This window comes from Pezoporus occidentalis, unplaced genomic scaffold (genome assembly GCF_034315485.1).
Source record: "Pezoporus occidentalis ecotype Australia unplaced genomic scaffold, CSIRO_AGI_Poc_V1 ctg283, whole genome shotgun sequence".
Lineage (NCBI taxonomy): Eukaryota > Metazoa > Chordata > Aves > Psittaciformes > Psittacidae > Pezoporus > Pezoporus occidentalis.
The window spans coordinates 423,236-447,660 of NW_026914752.1; the positions used below are offsets into that span (position 1 = coordinate 423,236).

Consider the following 24,425-nt stretch of genomic DNA (forward strand, 5'->3'; position numbering starts at 1 on the left):
AGCACCGCGCCGGGGGCGGGGGGAACACCCATCGCCATCGCCGGCCCCGCGCCCACCTCGGCCGGGCAGGCGGCTCCGCGCCCGCTCCACCGGCCCCGCTCGGGGGGGCTGCGCCCGGGGACATCCCCCACTGCCGCACCCGGCGGCGGGTACCGGGGGCTGCGGGAGCTGCGCTCTCCGCCAGCGCTGCCCGTCCAGCTCTGCTCGGGCGTGGAGCGAACGCCCGCCCCGCCGCCTCCTCCTTCTCCATCCTCCTCCCCCCGGTGCGGAGCGAGCGCCGCTCCCGGTGCGGGCGCTGGTGCCCCGGCGCGGGGTCGGGTGTATGTGTGTGTGTGTGCGCGGGGCTCCCCCCGCACCGCGCCGTTCCGCCCCGTGCCGCCCGGTACTACCGGCCCCTCCCGGTCGGTTACCCCCCTTTGCCCGTTCCCCCTCCGGACTCGGCCGGCTCCGCGCAGCCCCCCCCCCCGCGCGGGCAGGGCTGGCGCGCGGCACGCCGGGAGCCGCAGTCCCCGGGGCGCGGGGCGGGCGGGCGGCAGCGGCCACCGGACTACAGCTCCCGGCAGCCGCCGCGGCCGCTGCTCGCTCTCGCCCTCACACTCCGGCTGCCGCTGCCAGTGTCTCCGCCGCCGCCGAACCGCCGCTCGCAGCGCCCAGTGTCCGACCCGCCGCCTCCGGGCAGGGGCCCGCCTCGGCCCGCCGCCGCCCCCCCCCGCCGCCCGCCCGGCTCGGGAAGCAGGTGCGTGCCCGACACCCCCCCCGCGCCGCGCCGCCCCGCACCGGACGCCCCGGCCCCCTCTGCCCGGGCACCCCGGGCCCGCGCGGCCCCGCACCCACCGCCGAGGGGGTGAGGGGGGGGTGGACGGGAGCGGGCGGCCCGAGCCATCCTCTCCCCGCCCGGTTGGACGGGGTCTCCATGGAAACGGTCCCGGGACACCCCCGGGGGGGGGCGCCGGGGGGGGGGGGGGGGGGGGGGTTGGCGATGGTGGGAGGTGGACAACGTCCTGCGGCGGGACAGCGGCGGGGACGGCGGGTGCTGACAGCGCCGGGCCGGGGGCAGCGGGCAACGGGCGTTGTGCTCCGCTCTCTGCCCCGCGACGGCGCGGCGCGCTGCTGCCCTGCCTCGCGCGGCGGCACCGGCACCGGCGACACCTGCCGCTCCCGGGGCGGCGCGGGGGTCCCGGGCGGCAGGGCGGGGCGGGACGGCCGGCGGGGCGCAGCGCTCCCGGGGCGGCGGTCGACAGCGGCGGGACGGCGGCGCCGGGCGCTCGCGGAGTTTAGCAGCGTGGCCCGAGCCCGTCGCCGGCGGCCGCCCTGCCCGGGGCCGAGTCGCCCCGGCAGCAGCGCCGGGAGCCGGCCGGGCGGGCGCCGGGCAATGGCGGAAGAGCCCTCCCTGGGGGCAGCGCGGCCGCCGCCACCTCCATGTTCGGGGCTGCCCCGGTGCGGCAGCGCGGGGAGGTGGGGCCCGGCCGCGGGTACCGGGGCCGCGGGGCGAGAGGCGGCCTCGCGCTCCCGTGTGGAGCGGCCCCGGGGGCTGCCGCTGAGCCGGAGCGGACACCGGGGGCTGCGGGGGCCGGCGCGGGGCAGTGCCGCGGGGCCTGGCCCACGGAGCGGCCGTGGGGTCCGGCGTGTCGCGGGGCGGGGCGGGGGGGGCCTCCGTTAGCGGCGCGGGCTGTGCCGCGGCCTCGCGGGGCTCGGGAGGGACCAGCCCCGCGGCCTCGGGCAGGGCTCGGGCCGGCCCCGCGCCGCCGCCCCCCGAGCCCGCGGCAGCCGTATCGGGCCCCGTAGTGCCCGTGGTGATGGCCAGGCAGCGGCGGGACCGGGCAGGAGGAGGCGCTTCCTGCCGCCCGTAACGGAGAGGAAACCAAAACTCCTTCGACGGAGTGTCGGTGTTCAGCAGGGTCGGTGCAGCTTCTCGGCGAGCAGCGTCGCTCCCTTCCCCCGGCGCGGGTGCTGCCAGCTCAGAACAGCTCCTTGAGAAGCTCTTCCAGGCTGACATAGCGATGGAGAAAGTCTCTCCTCCCGGCAGAGCATCTGCTCCCCAGCATCCTCATCATCACCAGCTGAGTCAGGGGGGATCACTGCGAGGAAGGGCTGGTGCACCCCGCTCCCTTTGCTGCTTGTCACGTCTTTTTTGACCATGTCTGCACCAGCCTTTCCTTCCCCGTTGCATTCCTCGTTGCCATCACCAGCCTTTGGGTCTCACCGGTTGGGTACCTGCTGGCGGGTGCTGGTGTCTGCCAAGGCACCACTTCATCGCCATCGCCTGGGTCTGGAGCTGTGCCCTGGGTGGGCTCCGAAGACTGGCTCTGGCACGATGGCCTCCAGAACGGAGCTGCCCCTGGCAGTGCTGGGCTCTGGCGTGCCGGCCCAGCACCAGGGACAGGCGGCTGCTCTCCCGTCGCGGTATTTCTGGTGACACGTGCCGTGTCAGACACATTTTTTACACTGTCCTCCCTCGGTGGCTCTTTTTTCCAGTCCTTAAATGCACAGCAGTGGCCTTTTGTGAGGACAGCCCCGGTGTTGTGAGCGAGGGAGTGCTCAGTGCTGGTCGCCGGCAGCAGGGATGAGTGACCAAAGGACTAGCAAATGAGTGGCAAACTTTTCTTTGTTTCATTTCAAACGGGGATGGATTTTCTCTTTTTTATTTCCAATTTGTCGCGCTGAGTATCTGTAATTACTTGCGGTGTTGCTGTGTCTTTAAATGAGCTTAAGCAAATGCGTGGAGGCAAAGCCTGGCTCAGCTTGGCAGTGGTCAGGGCTGCTGGGGGAACCCATCTGAGCTGGGGGGACCCAAATTGAGCTGGGGTGGTCGTGGGAGACTTGGTTGGACCCGGCACCTCCCTGCTGACACAGGCTGCGGTGGTGGCCTGGGCAGGCCCTGCAGGGATTTGTGCCACCCTGGTTGTTCCCAGTTGGTACCAGCGCTGCTGTTGACCCCTTCAAGAGCAGTAACGTGATACAAGACAGATAAAACTGTTCCCTTTTCATTTCAGTTTTCTTGTTCTGATTTTCCCCTGGCGGTGCATTGTGCCCGCTGTGTGTCCTGTGAGGGGACCGTCACCGTGTTTTAGTATATTTTTTTATTTAATTCAGATGTTTTTGCCAGCACTTTGCTCTGAAGGGTTTCCCAAAGTGATGCTCAGAGCTGAAAAGGCACCTGAGGTGACTCTGGTGGCTGGTGCTCACTCTGGACCTCTGGAACTTAAATGGGTACCCGACAGTCACACGTAAAACCAACTATAATTTCTTGCCTGTGTTACTAATGGCAACGAAGGCTGCCAAAGAGAGTGGAGCGTTGTGGGTGATGGCCCGTTCCTGGCGGTGCAGCCGGTTCCTCCTGCCGCCCTGCGCCGCTGCACTGAGCGATGCGCTCTGAGCTCCGAGTCCTGCTTGGAGTTCCCAGCAGAGAAACCCCGTTTGATATTCCATTGCTATCTGGGGGAAAACCAAACCCAAGCCAACAGCCTTCGAGGCTTCAGTGCTCTCTGGGCATGAATGTGGCAAAGGTGTCTCCTGTGGGTGTGTTTTCAGGGTCAAAGTGCATCCGTCCCTCCCCGGCCTTCACTTGCACAGTGGGAGGGGACCCGCTGCAGCCTCCCCATCTGCTGCTGCATGGGGTCCACTGGGCTTTCTGCTTCTCCAAGCCCTAAGGTGGAAAACCTCCTCCTCCCTCTGTGCCGCTGTCACACTTAACCGCCAGTGTCCAGAAAGGCCTTGGAGCTCTGTCGAGCTGTACTGAGTTCCTACCAATGCTCTTGGGGTGATATTCCTGCCTGGAGCCCAGGCGGGGGGAAGCCTTGCGCTGGGGGGTTATAGGAGACTGGCTGCTGGCATTTCAGCACCTGGCATCTCGTGCCTGCCCAGGCAGGGTGCACCTGAAATAGTGGCAACTGCTCAGTGCATTACTCATGTGCCAGTGCTGGGATGGGGGAGAGGAAGGTAAGCCCCTTGAAATTGATGTAATTTAGTACAGAGCAGGGAAATACATGAAAAGCTTCTTGCAGGTGGGGGGGTGTGTCAAGGCAGTGTGGTCCTGAACACAAGAAGAAGAGGAAAAAGGCCCTTTCCTGTACCATGGGTTCACCCCAGCTGCCCTGGAGGTGGATGGCTGCAGGAGATCGTGGGTCTCTTTGACCTGATCAGAGCAGTATGAGCGAGGGTTAGACCAGGTGGCAACAGAGATGTGACATCTGTCATGCAAACATGACAGCACCAAACCCTCTGGTGAAAACCAACTCCTTGCTACCTATGGCTGGAAGTTTGGAAGCAGCCCAGAGAAGCTGCTGGTGCAAGCACTTGAGAAGCTGATTGTTGAGTTCAGTCAGGGAGCTGATCTGGCTGAGGGACTGCTGTTATTTGCCAGGGGGAGTAGTTTGCAAAATCCACTTTGCAATTCCTGCTGCGTTAATGCTGGGCTGGGAGATGGAGAGCAAGGGGCAGCATGGCAATGGAAAACTTGCTTCGGAAGCCTCACCTCGGGCAGCTCCAGTTCCGATCACTGAGAGGGCGCGGGCAGGGTTTTAGCAGGGGTCAGCACGGAGATTGTGTGGGCTTGGTTCTCTTCAGTAATGTGGGAGTGGGTGGGTGAAGGCAGCAGCAGCCTGTCCTGCCACCCTCAGCCTGAGCTGAAGCGATGGTTATCTTGATGCTGTTGGGATTTTGGTGAAAGGGGGATTTGTGTGCTGATAACTCTTAGAAAATACCCATGCCTGAAGAGCTTTGTCTCAGGAAACTCACTTCTATTGGCTGCACAACGGTATTTCAGAAGCGATAGTAATTGCTTGACTCAATTCCACGTGTAGCTAAGTCATGGCTAACCTGAGTACAAGCTTGCTTTTACTACAAGGACAACATCTGCTTTTTCTGGAGCCTGGAAGAGACTGGTTTGCAAAGGAGCAGCCTCTCTTTTTGCGAAATGATGAGAGGTTTTAATGAACATGGGTTGTTCATTGAACAAATGAACAAATCCCCCTTGGTTTTAATTTCGGGGGGGGATTTGTTTCACTGAACATCCCTTTGAGGGGTTGCTGTTGGAGGTGGACACATTCAGCACCTTTCTGTTTGCAGTTCTTAGAGCATCTTTTGGGGGGTGAAGGTGCTTTAATATCACACCATGAGCCCAAAGTGCAGCGCTCATCTTCTGACTTCATTCTAAACCGGTTTTCTTCAGAGTTACTTAGAATTGGCTGGGCATCTATTTAGCTAAATCAAAATAAGACTGTGGTTTCATGTACACTTCCTTTGACAGATGTGATGGGTTAAGCAGGTTCTGTGCCAGGCTGTGCTCTCTCTCCCTCTTGGTGAACCTGATCTAGGAGCTAGTAGGGGTTAGAGCCAGGCCAGGGGGGAGCCCACAAGGGTTTTAAACTGAGATCAACTCCCTGATCAAGTTTACCAGGACCCTGCATAGTTTCAGTGACGTGATTGAAGGGGTGAAGGAAGAGAAGGGCTTCAACAGCTCCTTCTGCTCAAAGACAGGCATGTGAAGCCAGGCTCTAGCTGTGTTCTCCAAGGGGTTCCTACTCGTTTCATTACATCCGTTTAAAGTCGCTTCAAGCAGCACAAGTGTAGACAGGAGATGTGCTCTGTTTCCTCATGTCGACTTGACAGAAAGCATGTTCTGACCAGGGGAGGCTGCAGTTGCTCTTTCTGGTTCGGCGTTGCGCTGGGAGGCTGCTGCTCTTCCCATGTTTCTCAATGAACTTCCTGGCCTACCTCCTTAAGGATGCTGTTCTTTCAGTCTTTGTGCAGGGTTGTGCTTGAGACCACATCTATGGTTTTGCCCCCGTTTTATTCCTTCTTGTAGGTGAAATCTTGATTCTTTTTCTCTTCTGTTCTTCGTTCCCTGTGAAATGCCTGTCTTTGGCACGTGTCCCATGTCGTCTGTAGCGGACAGAGGCCAAGAATTCATGAAACGGTGTCTATCTCTGTTGCTGTGTCCTCCCGGCTCCCTTCTCATGGCCATCATGCCTCCTCTGTTGACCAGCTTTTACTCAAGTACTCTAAATATGCTGCTTCTCCCAGCTTCTCGTACCACCTTCTTATCACTTTTCCCTCGCCAGCCCTATTCTCGGGTCACGCCTGGTCTGTTCAAGGCTTCAGCTCGTCTCCAACTCCCGTTCCACATGGTGTAGCCGTATGTGTCCCCTTCCCTGTTGCACAAAAAAGATCCCTTTTGGTTTCCCCCCAAACATCTGTCCTGTCACTATGCTCGAGGGCAGGACCTTTCTCCTCCCTTTCTTTCAGTTTAGCCTAAGATGGTGAAATCCCCGCAGATTGTTTGTTCCCCTATTTCCTTTATGTTGCATTTCTCTCCAAGCATTGCAAAACTCCTCCCCTTCCTGCTCCAAGCCACCTCGCATTCTCTTTGGGTATGACCCTGCTCTCTGTCTCACCGCCCGCCCGGCTCCCCCTTCACTGCAGAGCATTGCTTCCAAACCCGTGTCCTTTAGCAGGTTTCCCCCGCTTCTCCTGACCTCTGGCTGCCGCGCTCTGTTTGCTCACTTGTGCCCTCATACGTGCAGATGGCTCTGTCGCTGCTTTTTTGCAAACAGGCTGCCTCACCCCTTTTTTCCTACGTGCCCGGCACTTCTTTCTGCCTGAGGATCCCCACAGGCACGTTTGGGCTGAGGTGAGGGCACCCGGCAGCGGCTGCATGCAGTTCCGCGGCTGGACCCCTCGAGCTGCTGACCGGTAGATTCCTGCGTGGCTCGCTTCCGCATAAACGGAAGGTGCAAGCTGCTTCTTGTCCCGTTCAGAGCTCGTGTCGCCAGGAGTTTGTCAGGGAACAGCCAGCGATGGAGATTTAGGATCACGTGTCACTTTCAGCTTCTTCCCACTCTCGCTTGCTGCACCGAGCAGTGCAGTGGCTCTGTGCCTGCTTTAGCTTCAGGTGCTCCGTGATTCTCCGAACCGAGAGCCTCCTTGGCAGCATCTCTGCCGTTTGCAGTCAGCGCCGCTTGGTTCAACCGGGTCCACTTGTTAGCGCAGAGGATCCTCTCTTCCTCCGCTGCTTTTTCCCTGACAGGAGTGGAGCAGCAAAGCTGCCTTAGTGCTGGAACACCCAGCACAGCAGGATTGGCTGCAGCGCTCCCTCAAAAGCTCCACCCAGCCGACGGTGCGTCTTGGATGCTCGCAAATCCCTGGATTTCCTCATGTTTTCCTTCCGTACTTCTGCTGAATACCAGCACCTTCCTGGCCGAGGGAGGGGGTAATCCCTTGTCAGCACTGTCTGAGGGCACTGCTGGCAAGCCTCTGCTCCTCTCCAGGGTCCCCCAGTTGCCTCATGTGAGGTTTTTCCTCCTTGAACCTGCCATGTGCTGGCTTGTGAAAGTCATATGGGGCCTTGGGGGATGGCAGCGTTTTAACAGACCCTTTTCTTGGGTAAAAGTCTGACCTGTGGCTTGTTCCCCAGTGCTGAGTGTTCCTCTGGAGGGAGAAGAAAGGCGAGGGTGAGGGATGCGCGTGTGTGTGAAGACATCGGTGTGAAACTCTCAGGGTAGCCAGAGGCTTTTTGGCAGTAATGCTGTAATACGAGTGGGCTGCGGATGCTGCCTGGGGCACTGCTGGTTGCTTCTAGCCCTCTTCCAGACAGAAGTGTAGCATCTTGGGCACTGCACCTGTCTGCCCAGCAGCGGAGCTGGGGATGCTGCTCTGTGAAGCGCGGTTGAACAGGAGCATCCCTGGGAGAGTTCCCAACCCTCTGGTTTTCTTTTGTAGGCAGAGCGGCTTCTCGAGCCCCAGCAGCCCTGGTCAGTGACGAGCAGCTGTCATGATCTCTACAGCACCTCTCTATAGTGGGGTGCACAACTGGACCAGCACAGAGCGGATTCGCATGTGTGGCCTCAACGAGGAGAGGTGAGGTGCGTCGGCAGCGTAGTGGGAAGGAGGAAGGGAAAAGTGCCTTGGAATTGGAGAGGCTGTAGGAAGGGAGCTGGTGCTGGCTCAGCCTGTGCTTCCTGGGGTGTAACACAGACTGAGGTGTGCAAGAGAACGGGGGGGCATGGGTCTGTGATCAGATGGTATGTGATGGTCCCCAAAGCCATTGTGCTCCGTCGAGGAGGGCCCACAAGCAGAGCGTGTAGCTGCATTGCCTCTGCTGTGTGGCTTGAGGATGAGCCTGCACGTGCTATTTGCTTCACCACACCTGTGCTCTGAACTGCCGGGGTGGGGGGGGAAGCTTGACCCACTGCAAACCAAGCCACTCAGAAGAGGTTTTGGTGACACGGGAAGGTTAGTGCAGACCAAATGATCAGATGAGAGAGCCGTGACATGCCACCAAATATGAGATTAGGGAGGATTAGTGGCTGGGAAGCAGAATCGACCAAGGCAAGTTCCTGGCCTGCCCTATGGCTTTGCATCCCCTGATGACTCTGGGGTTGTCAGTTCTCAAAACTGATCAGTTTAGGGCTTCCTTGGGGCTTTCACATGTTCAGTGCGTTTGCCAGAGCGTGGGAAGCTTTATGGGCTCAGAGGCAGCATGTGCCTGCCACTGCTCGCTGTGGGCGTTTTGGACTCTGGGGGTGAATGCTGTGAGGGCCGGTCAGAGGAGCCGTGGGACGAGCTCAGCCCCGCTGGAGGCAGGGACATGGCAGAGATCATCTGCAGCCCTCAGCAGCGCCTGGCCCGCCGTGTGTCCCGCAGATAAGAGCTGGCAACGGTGCTGCCCTCCTCTGCCTCTCCTGAGCCACTCGCAGCCACTCCTAGTTTGCAGTAGACATGGAAGTTTGGGGTGTCTGCGCAAGCAAGAGAGGACAACCGGGCTGGCTGCGGCTGGGCGCTCTCCCTCGGCTGGCACCGGGTGGCTGTGGAGCATCCCCGGCGGGGACCGGGCCAGTCGCTGACAGGGTCTGGGGCCAGTGGCGGCGGGGCAGGTCCGGCCCCGACGGCCTTGGAGGTAGCGGAGGACAGGAGGAGGTGGGGCAGTGCCCGGCGCTGTGCCCGGGACCTGCCCGTACCCGTGCCGGGGCTGTGCCCGAGGCCGTCCCGTGCCCGTTCCGGTCTGTGCCGGGGCTGTACCCGGGGCCGGGCCGTTCCCGTGCCGTGCCCGTTCCAGTGCGGGCCGGGCACGGCCCCGCTGTCCAGCTCCTGCCGTTCGCCGGCAGAGCCGCGGGCAGCCAGCTGCGCTCGGGCGCCCCCTGGCGTCCGGCCGCCGCCCTGCCCGCCCGTGTGGACTCGGGCTCGGCCCCGGCCCCCCTCGGCCAGCTCCGCTGCTCCGGAACCGGGCTGCGACCGTGGGCGGACTGCGCGACCCCGCTCCCCGCGTCCCCCTCTTCCCTCCAGGCCCCTCTCACTCCGGCGGGGTGGCCCCTGTCCCGCCTTAGGGCTGGGCCCTAAGCTCCCCGAGCCCCCGAGCTGCGCAGAGGCGGCCGGGCCTGGGCATTTCCATCCCCGCGGCGGCCGGACCTGCCCGGGCTAACGGCAGCCTCCGGCTGGTGCCGTCTGACCGCGGCCGGGCTCGAGGGCTCGGCGGGAGCGGTGCTGCGAGGCCCGGTGCCGGCGTGCGGCAGCCGCGGGTCGCACCGTGTGTGGTACTGCGCTGTGAGAGCCGGGCAGGGCTGGGACCGGGTCGTGTCCTCGGCAGAAGCTGAACTCGAGCTGTGCTACCCCGGCCTCAGCAGCTTGTCTGAATGACCCTTAAAGAACAGCAAACGGCCGTTGGGTAAATACTGCTGGGGCAGGTATGGAGCCCCCCATCCCCTGTCCCCACGGATCCTGAGCTGTGTCCTCAATGCACCCTGCTTCAGTGGGGCTCACATCCCTGAACCCAAATCCAGCCTTTCCACTCAGGAACAGCTTTCCAAAGGGAAAGGGTCAAACACCCAGGGCATGGGGCTGGGGTGGGGGGGATGAGGATGAGATGAGAAGCTGCCTGTGGAAGAAGAGACAAGCAGGATGGGGCTCAGGAGCATGGCACTGGAAACATGTGGTGGAGCAGAACGGGAAGCGGAGGGTGAGGAGTGGGTGTGGGCTCAGGCTGTGAGGCAGCGTATTGAGGACAGCCCGAGGGCCAAAATGCTGTGGCTGAGGAAGATGTGTAGAGCTGCTGGGCCATGGAGAAAGGCTTGTCCAGGCTGCAGGAGCCATAGGGAGAGCCGTTATGTGTGAGGAGGTGTGATCCAGGCGGCATTGCTCCGGGAGCGGGAGGACATGGCAGTACTCCTCACCCCCTTGGTCTGCAGCGGCTAGTACCCACTGTGTCTTGTGTGGTGAGGAGGAGCTACCTGGAGCAGCCACGCTTCCTTAGGCTGCCAGCTCCGCTGCTGTCCCGCGCTGGGGTGCTGGGAGGGTGTTTTGTAATCCTCTGTCTTCTTCCTTGGCCAGGAGAGCCCCCCTTTCTGATGAGGAGTCTAAAACGAGCAGCTCCCAGCACTTGAGGTCTCAGGAGTTTTGTGTCAGCAGCAGCCTTTCCGAGGTGAGCTCCTTGTGTGCTTGTGTGGGGCTGAGAAGGCCTTTCCCTGATGGAACCGGCCAAGAAAGAGCATCTATACTCTAATGGGTCCCATAGCCTCCCCCTCGAGAGGGGTGCAGCAAGGGGAAGCAAACAAAGCTGTTTGCCACTTCTGTCTTTGTGTCTGGGTGGGGGTTAGGGAGAAGGTCCTACCTGCTTCACTAGGATTCACTTGCACAGCCCTACGGACACCTTCTCCCTTCTTGTTGCAGGTGGAGCTCACGGCAGTCAGTGGTGGTGGCAGCAGTGCCCAGGGCCTGGACACTGATGGCAAGGTGGAGGAAAAGTTTGGGCCCAAACTGGAAGAGCAGCCACCTGATCCCAACCCAAACCCGGAGGGAGTGGAAAAGACTGTAAAAGATGATGCCCTGGGCCCTCTGGCAAGCCAGGGGAATGGCAGAGGGCAGGAGCCTGCAATCCCGAGGGCTGCAGAGCAGGAGAGTAGCGGTGCTGATGCTGCCTGGACACCTGCAGATCCTCACAGCGCCAAGCAGGCTGATGCTGCTCCAGCCTGCTCTGTGGCACCAGAGAGCGAGCCTTCTGGGAAGGAGAAAATCACCCCAAGCAATGGAGCACAAGAGCCAGGTGTGCTGGCAGAAGGGACGTTTCCTGTGGTTGTCTCCAGCTGCAACACCTCTGCCTCCACTCCTACAACTTTTACTTTGAACAGAGTGTGCTTTCCCACATCTCAGGCCCCTGCTATGCAAAAGCTGCCCCTGTCCTTTCAGGCTGGGGCAGTTCTGAGCCCAACCCAGTCACTGGTGTACATCCCACCGCCCAGCTGTGGGCAGCCACTTAGCGTGGCCACGCTTCCAGCCACCTTGGGGGTCTCCTCCACACTCACCCTCCCTGTCCTGCCTTCCTACCTACACGATCGCTGCCTGCCGGGCATTATCGCTTCCCCAGAGCTGCGCTCCTACCCCTGCACATTCTCCGTCACCAGACCCTTGGCTTCAGATGCAAAAGTGGTGTCCGTGGAGGTGAATCAGCTGAGCTGCCCGTTGCCCTCAGGAGGAAGTGGTCCCCAGGCTGCTTCCGAGGGCACTCCCCCGTCCACCACCGGCCCTTCACCCTCGTCCAGCCAGCCCTCACTGGCAGCCCCATGTGCGAGTGCTGCTCCGTCTTCCAGCACTGGTACATACACCAGAGCCCCAGCAGCTCCTGAGCCACCCGCACCGGGGGCTGCCACATCGCTCTCTCCTCTGAAGTCCCCTCCGCAGCTGGAGCGTGAGATGGTCTCGTCTCCGGAGTGCAGTGAGATGCCTCTCGATCTCTCCTCCAAGTCCAATCGTCAGAAGCTGCCTCCACCCAGCCAACGCAAAACACCTCCTATGCCCATCCTCACACCTGTGCACACCAGCGGCAAAGCCCTTCTCACCACGGTCCTGTCCAAGTCCCAGCGTGCGGCCCAGAGCACGGGCAGCAGCGTCACCTCGTGTCTCGGCACCACCCCTCCCTTAGTCATCTTCCCCGAGTTCTTGCGCAATGGTGAGCAGGGCTCCTGGGTGAAGAACACTGCACTTATCAGCGCCATTCCAGGCACCTATGTTGGCGTTGCCAGCCCGGTGCCTGCCTCACTGCTGCTCAGCAAGGACCCCGCTGTGAGCTTCAGCAGGGACCCGCGCCACCTTCCCAAGCAGGAGCCTATTTCCGTCATTGATCAGGGAGAACCTCGCAGTGCTGGGATTCCCTGTGGAAAGAAAGCCAACCAGACCAGCACAGAAGGACAGCAGGATCCTGCCAGGAGAGTTCTTCATGGCAGAGTTACTCCGGGAGCTCCTTTGTGTCAGTCCAAGGACATCTCCAATTGGAATCCTGGCCAGGGAAGTGTGTACCCGCGATGCCCCATGAATGGAAAACCTTCCAACCCTCAGCTTCTGCCCCTTGGCTTGTCTCCTTATCATCAAACCCCTCTGCTTTCCATTGGCATCTCCACAGCCGGGCAGCTGCCCCCAGGCCAGAATAGCTCTTGCAAGCCAGCAGGTGCAGGTGAGCTCCCAACGTTCCCGAGCGTGCAGCCCACAGAGTCCAGTGCAGCCGCCCAGAGCCTGCCAGAGGGACTTCCCAGGCTCCCACCTCAGGAACGGGAAGCTGGAGCCAAGAGCAAGAGCTGCCGGTCTTTGCCCAAGCTCTACGAGCAGCCGGTTAACCCGGTCTTGTTGGATGCAGGTCCATCTCCTCAGACCAGCGCATTGGATGTGAAAGGGGAGAAGGGGAAGCTGGACAACCCTCAGAAGAGTCAGGAGAGTGATCCACCGAAGCCTGACTCCAGTAAGGAGGGCAATGTACAGAACGTAGAGACTGAGTCTCCTCCCCAAGGGAGCTGTAGCCTCAAGCAGTTGGATGGAAAACCTAAAGCCCAAGTGTTAGCAGCGTATTTATCACATGAGGCGCCGACAGCGGAGCAGCAGAGCCTGCGAGTGAGTTCAGAGGTGCCTTCTGTGCCTGCAGAGAGTCAGTGCAAGGAGCTGGGCTGCGAAGGCTCCCAGGAGCCCCCCGCTGCAGAGCCCCCTCAGTGTGTGCGTCAGGTGGATCTGTGCAGGGTCAAGAAGGAGCGAGTGGAGTGTGACCTGTCATTCACTCCTGTGACTTGCCTGCGAGCTGGGACTGCCCCCCAAGCCTTTGCCGAGGTCAAACTCAAAGGAGCAGGCCAAATCAAGCAAGAGGGCAGCATGCGCTGCAAGTCCAAGCGGCAGCATGATGGGGACACCAGGCAGGCCCACAAGAGACTAAAGTGCCAAGGCCAGGAGAGCGAGGAGGCCCCTGGGAAGTCGGGGAGCTGGAGCGTGCATGGCCGGAAGGTGTGTTGATGGGCCGGGGCTGCTGGGTTATGGCAGAGGTTGGCAGGTGGGGCTTGGGGCAAGGAGGGAGCTCTCACGGGGGAGGGCTAGTTGAGTGCACAGCACTTTCCACCCATGCTCTTTGGAGTTTTGTGGCAGTGGATTAGTGCGGGTTATCTAGAGCAAAAATGGATCTGGGGTGTCAAAGATGCTGGAGGGCACCAGCATGATGAGTGGAGGGGACAGCATTTTGTCCCTTCTCCTTTGCTGCTCCAGCTCAGTCAGTCACCAGCTCAAGCTTCAGTCTGTGTCCTCCACACACAGTGGCGAAAACACCACGACAATCCACATGAACTTGGCAGGCAAGAAGCCCAGCCCTGCCTGGGGCCGGTGAAGGACCACAACAGCTTCAGGGTAAAGCGCAAGCGGCGGAGGCCAGTGAAGACGGAGCTGCCATCGCTGGTGCAGTGTGGAGACAGCCGTGAGGAAGGTACTCGGGGCACGGCACCCTGTCCTTGCGGGGTCAGGCTGCAGTGGCTCCCTGCAGCGGGTTGGGATGCAAACCAGAGCTACAGTGTGGTGCTGGACTGCCCTTGCCAGGTCAGCAGATGTGTATGTGCACACATGTGGCCTGTTTCCTCAAGGCTCATGTTTTCCTCACAGGTTACCTTGAGAAGAAACCCAAGAACAGCTTTCGGGATTTCATTCCAGTGGTGCTGAGCAGCCGGACGCGCAGCCAGTCGGGTGAGTGAGTGCCAGGGACCCGGGTAGGAGGCTCGTGTGGACTGTGAGTGTTTCCCTTTTCACGTGGTCTTGGCTCTGTCTTTTGTCCTGCCTTGCAGGGTTGTTCTTGTAGATACTCTTGGCTTCTTTGTCAGCTAGAAATCCCCCATGTTTTGCAGGAAGCAATGCTGGCTCTTCTGCTGGTGTGACGGGAGAGTGTGATGTGACTGGTCAGGAGGTTCTACCGTTGCTGGAGGAGGATCAGGAAGACGAAGAGGAGGAGGAGGAAGAGGAGGAGGAAGAGGAAGAGGAGGAGGAGACATCTTTGAAACGTCGCAAGCTGCGAAAATCCCACAGGACAACTGGCTACCACAGCCGCAGGGACAGGGACAGGTCTGTGTCCGGGAGGAGCAGCTGTCACACAAGGAGGACCCGGGACCTGCCATGGAGAGTGGAATCCCCCAGGCAGCTGTGGGAGCCCAACGAGGAGGAGGAGGATGATGACAGCCATGTCAAAAGGAAGAAAAGGAGACGACAGAAAAGTCGGAAGTACCAGACAGGGGAATATTTGACGGAGCGAGAGGAGGAGCGGGTGGGCTACTCCCACAGGAGGCGGAAATCCAAAGCAGGTACAATCTGGAGAGGGGTTTCTGGTACCAGGTTGGGGACAAATGGGGATTTCTCATTCGGTTGGGATTTTGGGTGTTTTTTATTGTGTGTGAGATTTTGTTGGTGGTTTTGCTGTTTTGGTTTATTTCTGTAATGATGAAACTCCGTTGTTATTAGTGGCTTGATGTACACAGCATGGGCAGCAGGCTTCAACTGACCAGCTCTTCTTTCCAAAATACTTACAGTAAACTTTGGAGTAGGAAAGAGCAGCCTTATGTGACTAACTAGATACTGGTCTTACCCTCAGATAAAGACAGAGGGCGTGGGAAAATGAGAATCAGATGAGGTAGTGCAGAGAAGTATTTCTGGACAAGCACAGGCCCCTGGGAGCAGTGTTCAGCTGGCTATAGGAGAGTGGAGCCACTACAGTTTAGCTGGGCATCTTTATGCTCTGTGTCCCTTTATTAAGGCAACTTGCAAGCTTGCACCAGGGAGCACAAGGGCAAGAGGATTAACAAAGCTGGAGTGTCTGCAGGTGACAGAGACACCCCCCAGCCCACCCCCACTGTGGTTCATGTCTTCAGCTTTGCTGGGAGGAGGATGCAGTGCCCCTGCCAGCATCCTGCTCGCTACTCTACCAGCACTGCCCAGCCCATGCAGTCACATCAAGCCTGTGACCTGCGTTTCCCTAAGGTTTAGCAGTCTCTGCAGTCCCTTCTCTCCGTCTGGATGAGAATTTGAGGCAGGAGCATGTTTGAGGCTGTCGGACGTAAGGCTGGGGCTCATCCAGCAGCACACGGTGTCTCAGGGTGTGCTGACGGCTGGTAGCTTGTAGCTGTGTCCAGGGGTCCCACAGGTAACTTCTGCCAGGATTGCAGGAGAGTGTGCCTGAGCCACCAGCTTGGGGGAAGCAGTTCTGCCAGCTCTCCATAGGCTTGGGCCTTTCTCTTGGAGGTGCTGTAGTGGGTACGAACCTGTTGCCTTATGCCACACCAGTGGTCAGATTGACAGTCCTCAGGAGACGCTGAGATACTCTGAGGTACTGTGAGAAGTCATATAGATGGCCGCTGCACTTCTGCCAGCTGATGGCTCAAGCTCTGCTTCTGCTCTGGCACAGTTTTGCGCTGTTGCTGCAGTATGTTGTGTCTGGGTGCCCCTGTGAGACCAGGAGCAAAGTTTCTGATGGGCTTCCTGGCATCTTTGCAATTCATGGGTGCTCTCAGACTGGCCTCTGCTGGCATCTGTTCCAAACAGAGCCTGAGAAGGAGGTTTGGGTGCAGCAGCATTGAGGACGGTTTTCCCTACTAGCTTTACCACACATCTTAAGAGTGTCTGTCTTGTGTCCAGAAGCCAGTTTCCCCTCAGGGACTGCTTGCTCGCCCCTCAGATGGGTAAGCTTCTGTATTTTGGATTCAGAAGTTGTGGCCTAAAGCCATCACAGGCTTTGTAGATGAAGACCTGGGCACTGTGAGTGGGCTGGCAGCCTGAGGAGGCACGGGTCCAGCCCATGTGTTTGCAGAGTGCTGTGTCCTAGCTGAAGAATCTGCATCATCTTTGGGTACAAGCTGCAGCGATCTGCTGGATAGTTTCATACCGGGTTCCCAGTCAGACCTAAGCTGTGGTCAGTTGTGTGTGAGCCCCAGCTCTAGGTAAGCTTGACCTTTTTGAAACCAGGACACCATCTGCCAGTGGGTGTCTTGTGTCCATGCAGAGTCCATCCCTGGTGGGGAGAACCTGTATGTTCACTCTGCTTCCACTTACTGCCGTGCCTCTGCCATGGGTCTGGGCCTCTGGATGTGCAGCCTGCCAAGATCAGCAGTTTGTTCTGCCTGGCAGCCTTTGGTGGTGCTGCACCTCCAGAAGCTCCTCATTCCTATTTCTCCTCTAGAGTTTAGGTACCAGAAGCAGAAGGAGTCTGTAAAGGGTAAAGGCACAGAGCTACGGCTGAGGAGCAGGCTTTCCCCGTCACCCCGAAAATCTCAAGGGTGCCCAGACTTTCGGAATGGCTTCTTCCTGGAGCACTCTGACAGCTCTCCTGCCCAAGAAGAACTGGAGAAACCATCAGGAAAACGCAAATGTAAAACTAAACACCTGGCAGGGATCTGTGATGAGGGGAAGGTATGGCTTGGACTGATGAGGGGAGCACACATGGGGAGAAGAGAGAGAAGGGACTCCTGTTAGTAAGCCAAGGAGTCGCATTCCTTTCTTTTCCAGGGGAAAGGCTCTTGGAATCAGCCAAAAATTCACTCTCTGAAGAAGTCCCAGGACTTGTGGACTCTTTGCAAGTCCCGTCGGGTCAGCCCAGGGAGTTCCCCCGAACTGCCCCCAGTCCAGAGCATTCCTCCTGGAGCTCGGCGGCTGATTGTGAACAAAAACGCAGGGGAGACCCTTCTGCAGCGAGCAGCTCGCCTGGGCTACAAGGTGAATTTTGGTGCCCTCTGCTCCCTCTGCTGCCCTGTCTGGGTTCATGTGTAACCAGGCCCTCAACACTCTTGCTCCTGTAGGACGTGGTGCTGTATTGCCTGCAGAAGAAAAGCAGCGACGTGAACCATCGTGACAATGCTGGCTACACAGCGCTGCACGAAGCCTGTGCGCGAGGCTGGATTGACATCCTCCACATCCTGCTCGAGCACGGTGCCAACGTGAACTGCAGTGCGCAGGATGGCACCAGGCAAGGCACTGAGAGGGGAGCACCTGGGGAAGCCCTGGGGAAGTCAGGGCAGGGAGCAGGTTGTATTTTCAGGATGAGCTGTTGGTCATCACTAGATTCGTGTTAACCCAAAACAACATTTGCTTTGCAAACTCTGCCTTTCTCTTTTCCTATCAATGCTTCTGTCCTTGTAGGCCTGTCCACGATGCAGTAGCAAATGACAACCTGGAAACCATGTGGCTTCTACTCTCCTATGGTGCTGATCCCACTCTGGCCACTTACTCTGGGCAGACAGCTGTGAAGCTTGCCACCAGCGAGGTGATGAAGCGCTTCCTCTGCGGTAGGTGCCAAGCCCAGTGGTGGCAGTGCTTCCACCCTTCCCGTGTGGCAGCACATGGGACCAGTTGTGGGTGTCAGAGGGTTTAGAAGCGCTTGAGTAGCAAGTGACTGACTAATTTGAGCTCTGTCCTGTCATGTGTGTGTGTGTGTTTGCCACCCAAACTTTAATTACAGGATTGTGTACTGTTTTCCAACTAAGGTAAAAGCCACTTTCAGTCTTCAGTGTGCAAGGAGATAGCAATTCTGTGGTCACACAACTAAAGACAGTGCTGTGCATGAGGCTTGGAGTCACTGTTCCACAGTTCCTGGTTCTGTTGCATAACCTAAGTAACAGGGTTTTGCTGCCAAGTAACAGTGCCTTCTACTCAGACAGCTCTGCCCAAGTGCTGCCTACCTTCCCTTGTCAGAAGGGACCACTTGGAATCCCTGTGGCAGAGAGTGAGGCCTACCTGCTTGCTGCTCTCATTGTGTAGAGGTGAGATGAGTGTTGACTTCTACACAACCACCAGAAAAAATCTTGTTTCCAGCTGTCTGTCTGAGCTCCTTCAGGCTTGAATACATGTGCAGGTGCTGGAGATGTCATTTTGAACTCAAGGCCACCCTAAGAACCCTTCTTTCCAACACATTGGGTGTTGTCAGTTGTTTTCCCTTTTCAGCTTCTATGTCGTGTTCTCAGGCTGGGGCCACATTGTTCTGAGTGAGGGTACTCTTCCTGCAAGTTGTGGTTTAGCTTTTGCCATAATCCCTAACTGCAGACGAGGGAAGAGCAGCAGAGGTGAAGGGTGTAACCCAGGATCATTGGATGTGCATGCCAGTCTCATGCTTTGTCCAGTAGATAACCATTAACCCTCTCAATCTTCTCTAGATTACCTTTTGGATCTCCAGGGGCGCACGGATGGGGATCCTCGCACAGCGTGGGACTTCTACAGTAGCTCTGTACTAGGTGAGTTCAGTCTGTGCCATTTCATGTATAGCAGCAGAGCAGAGAGATGTAATGCCAGGTAGCAACCCCTCATTCGCTTGAGCATGTGTCCCTCCCAGCTCACAGCCTTGACAGAGATCTTGCCATAATGTTACATACTGGGAGTTGCTCCTGAAAGGGACTTTTTCTTTGGGAAGCTGCATGTGTGGTTCCCTCCTGTGGGCTGAGCGTGGTGTGCAAGACTGGACTCAGGTGCTGCTGCTGATTCCTAAGGGTCTCTGGATATCAATCCCAGAACATGTTATTCTTGTAGCACTTCTTGTTGCTCCCCTGCTAACCAATCATAAAAGATAAATCCAATGCACACACAGGACATACTTATTCCTTTGAGGTGTTAGAAGTCTTGAACTTCTTCCAGGTTCCCTTTCCTCTGCTCTGGAGGGATGGCATTTGGCCGGGCCAGGTCCTCTGTTTACAGTGCCAGGCATTTCCCAGGGAAGGCAAGACCTGTGCCTTCTGCTGTCACTTCCTGAAAGTTGTGGTTACCAGCTTAGAAGTTCTCTCAGAACAACATAGGCACAAGGTCCACAGATCTCTCATGGTGTTCCTCCAGTTCCCCCAGGGCCCATGAATGAAGATGTTCTGGATGTAGCTGTGGGGCTGTGGCAGACTGCAGAGTCCTTCCTAACCACTTCAGAGGCAGTAGATCAGGATTCTCAGGCCCTTTGTAAAGGCTTGGGTTATTTACACTGGCAAGCTAAAAAGCTCTTGGTTTTAGCTGCTCACCTGTGTCATTTCCAACATCCTTCTAGAAGCTCAGAAAATCAGATGATACCTCTGGAAGGAGGTCCTTGCTTCTTCTTGGAGGACCCTGATGTCTCTTCCTTTCAGAACAGAAGGAATTCTGTACTACTGTTGTTTGTAGGCTTTTGCACCTCAGGTGTGCCAAGGAAACAGTTCAAGCTGCAGCCTCCTTCCTCTGAATTTCTCACTCTAGAAGCTATCTCAGTCCTTTCAGAGGAAGCCTCTTCACCATAAGAAAAAAAGCTGTTCTGTGACTGTAATATTTTAGAAGATACTTCCCTTTTTGATTGATCACTGATTCCCACTTGAATTTCTCTGATAAAGAAGGAAGGATAATTGTGTGCGGTTTTGTGGGCAGGAGAGTTTGGCTCCCTTTGGTTACCACAACATGCTGAGTTCTTGGTTACCCAGAGAGTTCATGTGCTTGAGTTCTAGCATCTGCTTATCTCCCACTTCTTTCCTCTTGAAGATCCTAGCATGGGATTGCAGAGACTGCATACCCTTTAGAAGACCCACTGCTGCATGCAAGTGATTTAGAAATGTGCCGCCTTGTTTTTTGTATACCCTGATGCCTGAAGTGAAACGGGTGGATCTTGGAAGAGCAAGTTCAAATTAGCTGCTTCTTTCAGTTCTTTCATTTCCATATCCCTTGGCTTGTATTGAAAAATCTTGTCCTGTATCTTGTCTTCCCACATTTCTGTCCTTCACCCCTGGAAGCAAAAAGAAAGGTTACTTTTCAGTAAGCACACTGTCACTTCTTGGTGTTTCTTGGGGAATGGATCCCTTTCCACCAGATGAAGCACAAAGCATTGCATGTCCCTTCATGTGGAGGAAAACTCCCAGGCTGCAGCTCCAATCCGTTGCTATTCTTTGAGGCAGGAATATTGTCTACATGTTCCTTTAGATCTGCAAATCTCAGGGGGCCAAGAGATAGAGGGAAGTCAGGGTGTGGGATCTCTGAGGTCTGTGTGTGGTAAAGTCATCAGTGTCTTCACTTGGTGATGCTTTAGCTCGACACCAAGCCCTGCTCCAGGGTTTTTTTCTACACCTGGGACTAGCATTGTTGTGCCTGATTGTCTCCCTGCTCCTGGCAGTGGTACAGGATGTCCCTGTTCTTGTCCCAGCCTTCTAAGAGAGAGGACTGAGTGAGGAGGGTGTTCAGGATAGACACTGAACCGCACTGTTGCCACGTCTTTGCATTTATATTCTTTCTTCCTGGGTTGCTCAAGGGATGTGAGGCTTTTCAGTGATGGCCTCTAAGCTTTGCCAGCAGTGACATTGCACTGAGATTCCTGTCACTTAGTTTTGGCCTGGTCTACAGGAAGCTTTGACAATTCGAGCCCCTTTTTTTTTCCGGTTTCGTAGGGATTTATTTTCTTTTCTCCCAGGCAGACTAAGAAATATTTTTTTTTTTTTTCCTGAGACCCTGTTGGAGCCTGTCTCCTGTTTCTGAGTAAAATGACATTCTTGCTGGGGGCTGCATTCGTTTGTAGAGTGTGGTGTGTGGAGCTTTCTCATGCGTGGTGTTGAACTATGGCATGATTGGGTTATTTGCTGGTTATTACCAGCACATTTGGTCTTCCTTCTCTGTGTAGAACCTAATCTCTACTTAGTGGGAAGTTTTTGGAGTTATCCTGTATTATCTCAGCAGGACAAAACCACTCTGCAAAGCCATGACTATTCATACCTCTTAATAAAATCCAGGCAGCAAGCTATTTTTCGACAGATGCTTTTCAGATTGATGAATAGTAAATTTAACTGTCTTCAAATGGTTTATGGATCAAGTGTGCAGTTCTCCATCTCCTATGAAGCAAATCCTGCTGGAGCTCACACGCCTCCTAGGACAGCCAGCTTTAAGCCAGAAATCTGTGGGACTGAGTCTCTGAAGTCATGCTTATTGATGTTGGGTTGTATTGGTCTCTACGTTTGTGCATGGTTTGGTGGCACAGTTTTGCTGTCTGTATTTAGGCACCGCTGCTGACACACCGCTGTAGAGGAGCCCCTGGGACTTTGCTCTTAGAGCTGCTGGGACGTTGCAGACATGGGACAGTGGTGGTAGCCGGTGCAGCTGTGCAGAGCTGTTCCCTAAGGAGTGATGAGCACCGGCTGATGTGAAACTCTGAGAGATGCTGATGTCTATTTTGCTTGTTGCAGAGGGGAAGGATAGCATCGGATGTGATCTTCTGCTCAACCCTCCGGGAAGTTCAGACCAGGAGGAAGAAGACCAAGATGCAGACAACTTCCTCTTTGAGTTCTCAGACAAGCCACTGCTTCCCAGCTATAACCTCCAAGTGTCGGTCTCTCGGGGGTGAGTATCTTCCTGGAGCAGAGCATGTGGGTGACATTAATGCTAGGGTGAAGTCGGAGCTCACAGAACAGAGCCCTTGAGCTTGAGAAGATAGTGGCAATACAAGGAAGCCTTAGGCTATCTTCCAGGTGCAGATGACTTGAGTTACTTACATATGGAAAATTCACACCTGCCTGAGAAGCTTTGGGAGCCCAAGCTGACTGCATGCTAAGGAGACAGGCCCGATAGAGCACACTTGTGTCCTGTAGATCTCAAAGCACCCCTCCAAAGGAGGACATGACTTATCCCTGTTTGGCACGTAGAAACACGGAGGGATGAAGCTATTGCAGCTTCCCCAGGAGGAGAAAATTGCTGCTGCTGGGGCAGAAACCCAGCTGTGGCATGACAGCTCCCTGTCATGAGATGTCTCAAAATGAAGTATTGCATAGACTCTTTGTTCAGAAAAATGTGAAGGTAGAAATCACACTTTATAAGCCCCAAGTCAGAGAAGCAAGTGCAAGATGTAGGGTAAGATGGAATTTGTTCGGCAAATTCTGAGGTCCACCTCTGAGGAGGTCACCTTGGCCTCTTCCTGCAGTCAGCAAAGAGCTCATAGCAGGATTTACCCAGATGAGGGCAGGAGCGAGCGTCAGGCTGAGATGAACGGCTGGCTGTGACTGATGAGCTCCCTCCCCAGTGTCTGTGGAGGAGCCTGCGGGGAGGAGGCTCACTTGGATGGGCCCTCCTGCAAGTGTGGGTGTGCTGAGAGAAAAACGTGTTCCCCCAAAGGGCGCTCAGGCATTGGAACAGGCCGCCCAGGGCAGTGCTGGAGTCACTGGCCCTGGCAACGTCCACGCACTGTGTAGACAAGGCCCTCAGTGACGTGGGGTAGTGGTGGCTCTGGCAGTGCTGGGCAGCGGTTGGACCTGATGATCTTAGAGGTGTTTTCCAGCCCGGCTGACTCTGGTTATATGGTTCTGTGAAGTGTGACCTGCAAAGCAGCGCTCAAAGCCGGGTGCGTGGAGGGGAGGGCCAGCGTGCTGCGGGTGGGCGGCGGTGCAGTGGGCAGCGTTCCCGCAGACCCCGGTGGCCCTAACCTGCCATCCTCTCACCATCCTGCAGGCCCTGCAACTGGTTCCTCTTCTCCGACGTGCTCAAGCGGCTGAAGCTGTCCTCCCGCATCTTCCAGGCCCGCTTCCCACACTTTGAGATTGCCACGCTGCCCAAGGCTGAGTTCCAGCGGCAGGTCTCTCTCAGTCAGGTGCTGGTGCAGGAGGAGGTGCAGGAGAGCCCCGAGCCGGTGCAGGGCTCTGCAGAGACAGTGGAGCTGGTACACTATGAGCCCGAGCTACTGCAGCTCCTGGGTTCGGTGGTGGAGTATCAGGCCTGGAGCAGCTGACGGAAACGGCTCGCTCCCTGCATCACGAGGCAATAAGGACCAACGGGAAGCGGCCCTCTCAGCGCCAGCAGCAGGGACCTGGGTCTTTGGCCAGCCAGTCCTCTCCTCGAGGCTCTCCTCCAACTGGGGAGACAGGACCCTTGCCTCCAAGGACTTGCCCAGATCCCTTTGTCACGAGCAGCAGCGGTTGCAGCTGTCAGCCCCATCCAGTTGCTGTGGGCAATGAAGCCCTCTCTGTGGGGCCACGTGAGCCAGAGCTCTTGGGGCAGCAACAGCTCTGGCTCCCCCAACACAAGAGGTGGAGGGTGCCCTGCCTGACCCGGTGGAACTGGGCCTCTCTGTTTGACCTCCCCCTCCCAACGTCTTCCATAGTATTTATTTAATTAGTATTTAATTTGTAAATGTTTCCTTTGTTTTCTGCTGAGTCTGTATCACTGTGATAGTGAGCTCCGAGCTAGGGGTGAGGGCTTTCTCCAGCCCCTGTCTGGCACACTCTGAGGCCAGCGCTCCCCTGGACCTGAGCTGCAGGCCCGGGGGGGTCATGGCCCTCCAGGGACGGGCTCCTTGATCCTTGGGCGAGAGCCTGGGAACAGTCACTGCCCTTAGCTTTGGAGCCAGCCCCGCTGCTCCATCCTCTCACCAGGCTCCTTCCTCCATCTCATTTGTTTTGTGCTGCTGCTCCCGCTCCCTGGCAGCCGTCACACCCACGCTCCCCGGCAGCTTCTTGCCATGGGGGCTCTGGCCACTGCAGAAGCCCCCTCAGTGCCCGCTGCGGTGCCTGCTCAGCCTTGGCCTGCTCCCTGCTCCCCTCCGGTGTCACCACGAGCAGTTCTCTGGGAGGGAGCGGGCAAGGCGCCGCGCCGCTCCCCCGAGATGGTACAGTTTTATTGTACAGGTGCTAACAGGACTGAGGACGAGACAATCTTGCTTTCTCTGGCTCTCCTCTGCTCCGCAGTGGGAGCATTGGGTGGGCTTTTTCTGCTGGTTCATTTTTCCTTTGTGTTGTGTTTGTTCCTGGCCAGGGCAGGTGTTACCCCTTCTTTTCCCTTGGAATCCAGCTGCCAGCCTCCCCTCCTGATGGCCTGGCAGCACCTTGTGTAAGCCAAGGGTTTTTTTGCCTTTGGGTGTGTACTCTGGTTGCTCTTTCTGATTTCTGTTTTATTATAAACAGCAACAGGCTGTGTTGTCAAAAACACTGATGTACAGAAAAAAAAACCTGCATCAGGACACCGGCTCCTGCTTTTTCTTCCTTTTTCCCTGTCCCATGCCTGCCGCAGGCAGCTTTCCCTGCAGAATGGCATGAGCCAATGGGGCAGTGAGGGAGGATGGGAATGCTGCCAGCCTAGAGCAGGCACAGGCGGTGACAGGGCACAAGCAGCTTGGAAAGAGCTATAATAGGGTGCACCCTGCCTACACCCAGCTTTCTCCTGAGAGGGACCAGGCAGAGGCGAGCACTGCGGGG

The 24,425-nt window shown here is 57.2% G+C and overlaps 1 protein-coding gene across 3 annotated transcripts; it reads left to right on the forward strand.

Moving 5' to 3' along the window:
* The first annotated feature begins 534 nt into the window (after nt 1-534).
* BCORL1 (BCL6 corepressor like 1) lies at nt 535-24,190 on the forward strand. 3 transcript variants are annotated; one of them, XM_062625864.1, is made up of 14 exons: nt 535-736; nt 7,720-7,857; nt 10,324-10,414; nt 10,663-13,251; nt 13,507-13,720; nt 13,894-13,974; nt 14,133-14,582; nt 16,451-16,680; nt 16,777-16,983; nt 17,067-17,233; nt 17,407-17,552; nt 18,417-18,494; nt 21,432-21,585; nt 22,687-24,190. In XM_062625864.1, the coding sequence occupies exons 2-14, from the start codon at nt 7,772-7,774 to the stop codon at nt 22,961-22,963; spliced, it is 4,770 nt and encodes a 1,589-aa protein (XP_062481848.1). In that variant the 5' UTR covers nt 535-736; nt 7,720-7,771; the 3' UTR covers nt 22,964-24,190. The 3 variants fall into 3 exon arrangements, with proteins under 3 accessions (XP_062481848.1, XP_062481849.1, XP_062481850.1); XM_062625865.1 differs by having other exon boundaries at nt 537-736; nt 13,555-13,720; XM_062625866.1 differs by lacking the exons at nt 535-736; nt 7,720-7,857 and adding an exon at nt 9,530-9,661.
* Nucleotides 24,191-24,425: the final 235 nt, after the last annotated feature.

Excerpts from the sequence above, each read along its gene's own strand:
- BCORL1 (XM_062625864.1), top strand. The coding sequence starts at position 7,772 with ATGATCTCTACAGCACCTCTCTATAGTGGGGTGCACAACTGGACCAGC. Across the intron at positions 7,858-10,323 it reads TGTGGCCTCAACGAGGAGAG|GAGAGCCCCCCTTTCTGATG; the intron begins GTGAGGTGCGTC and ends TTCCTTGGCCAG. Across the intron at positions 18,495-21,431 it reads CTACAGTAGCTCTGTACTAG|AGGGGAAGGATAGCATCGGA; the intron begins GTGAGTTCAGTC and ends TGCTTGTTGCAG.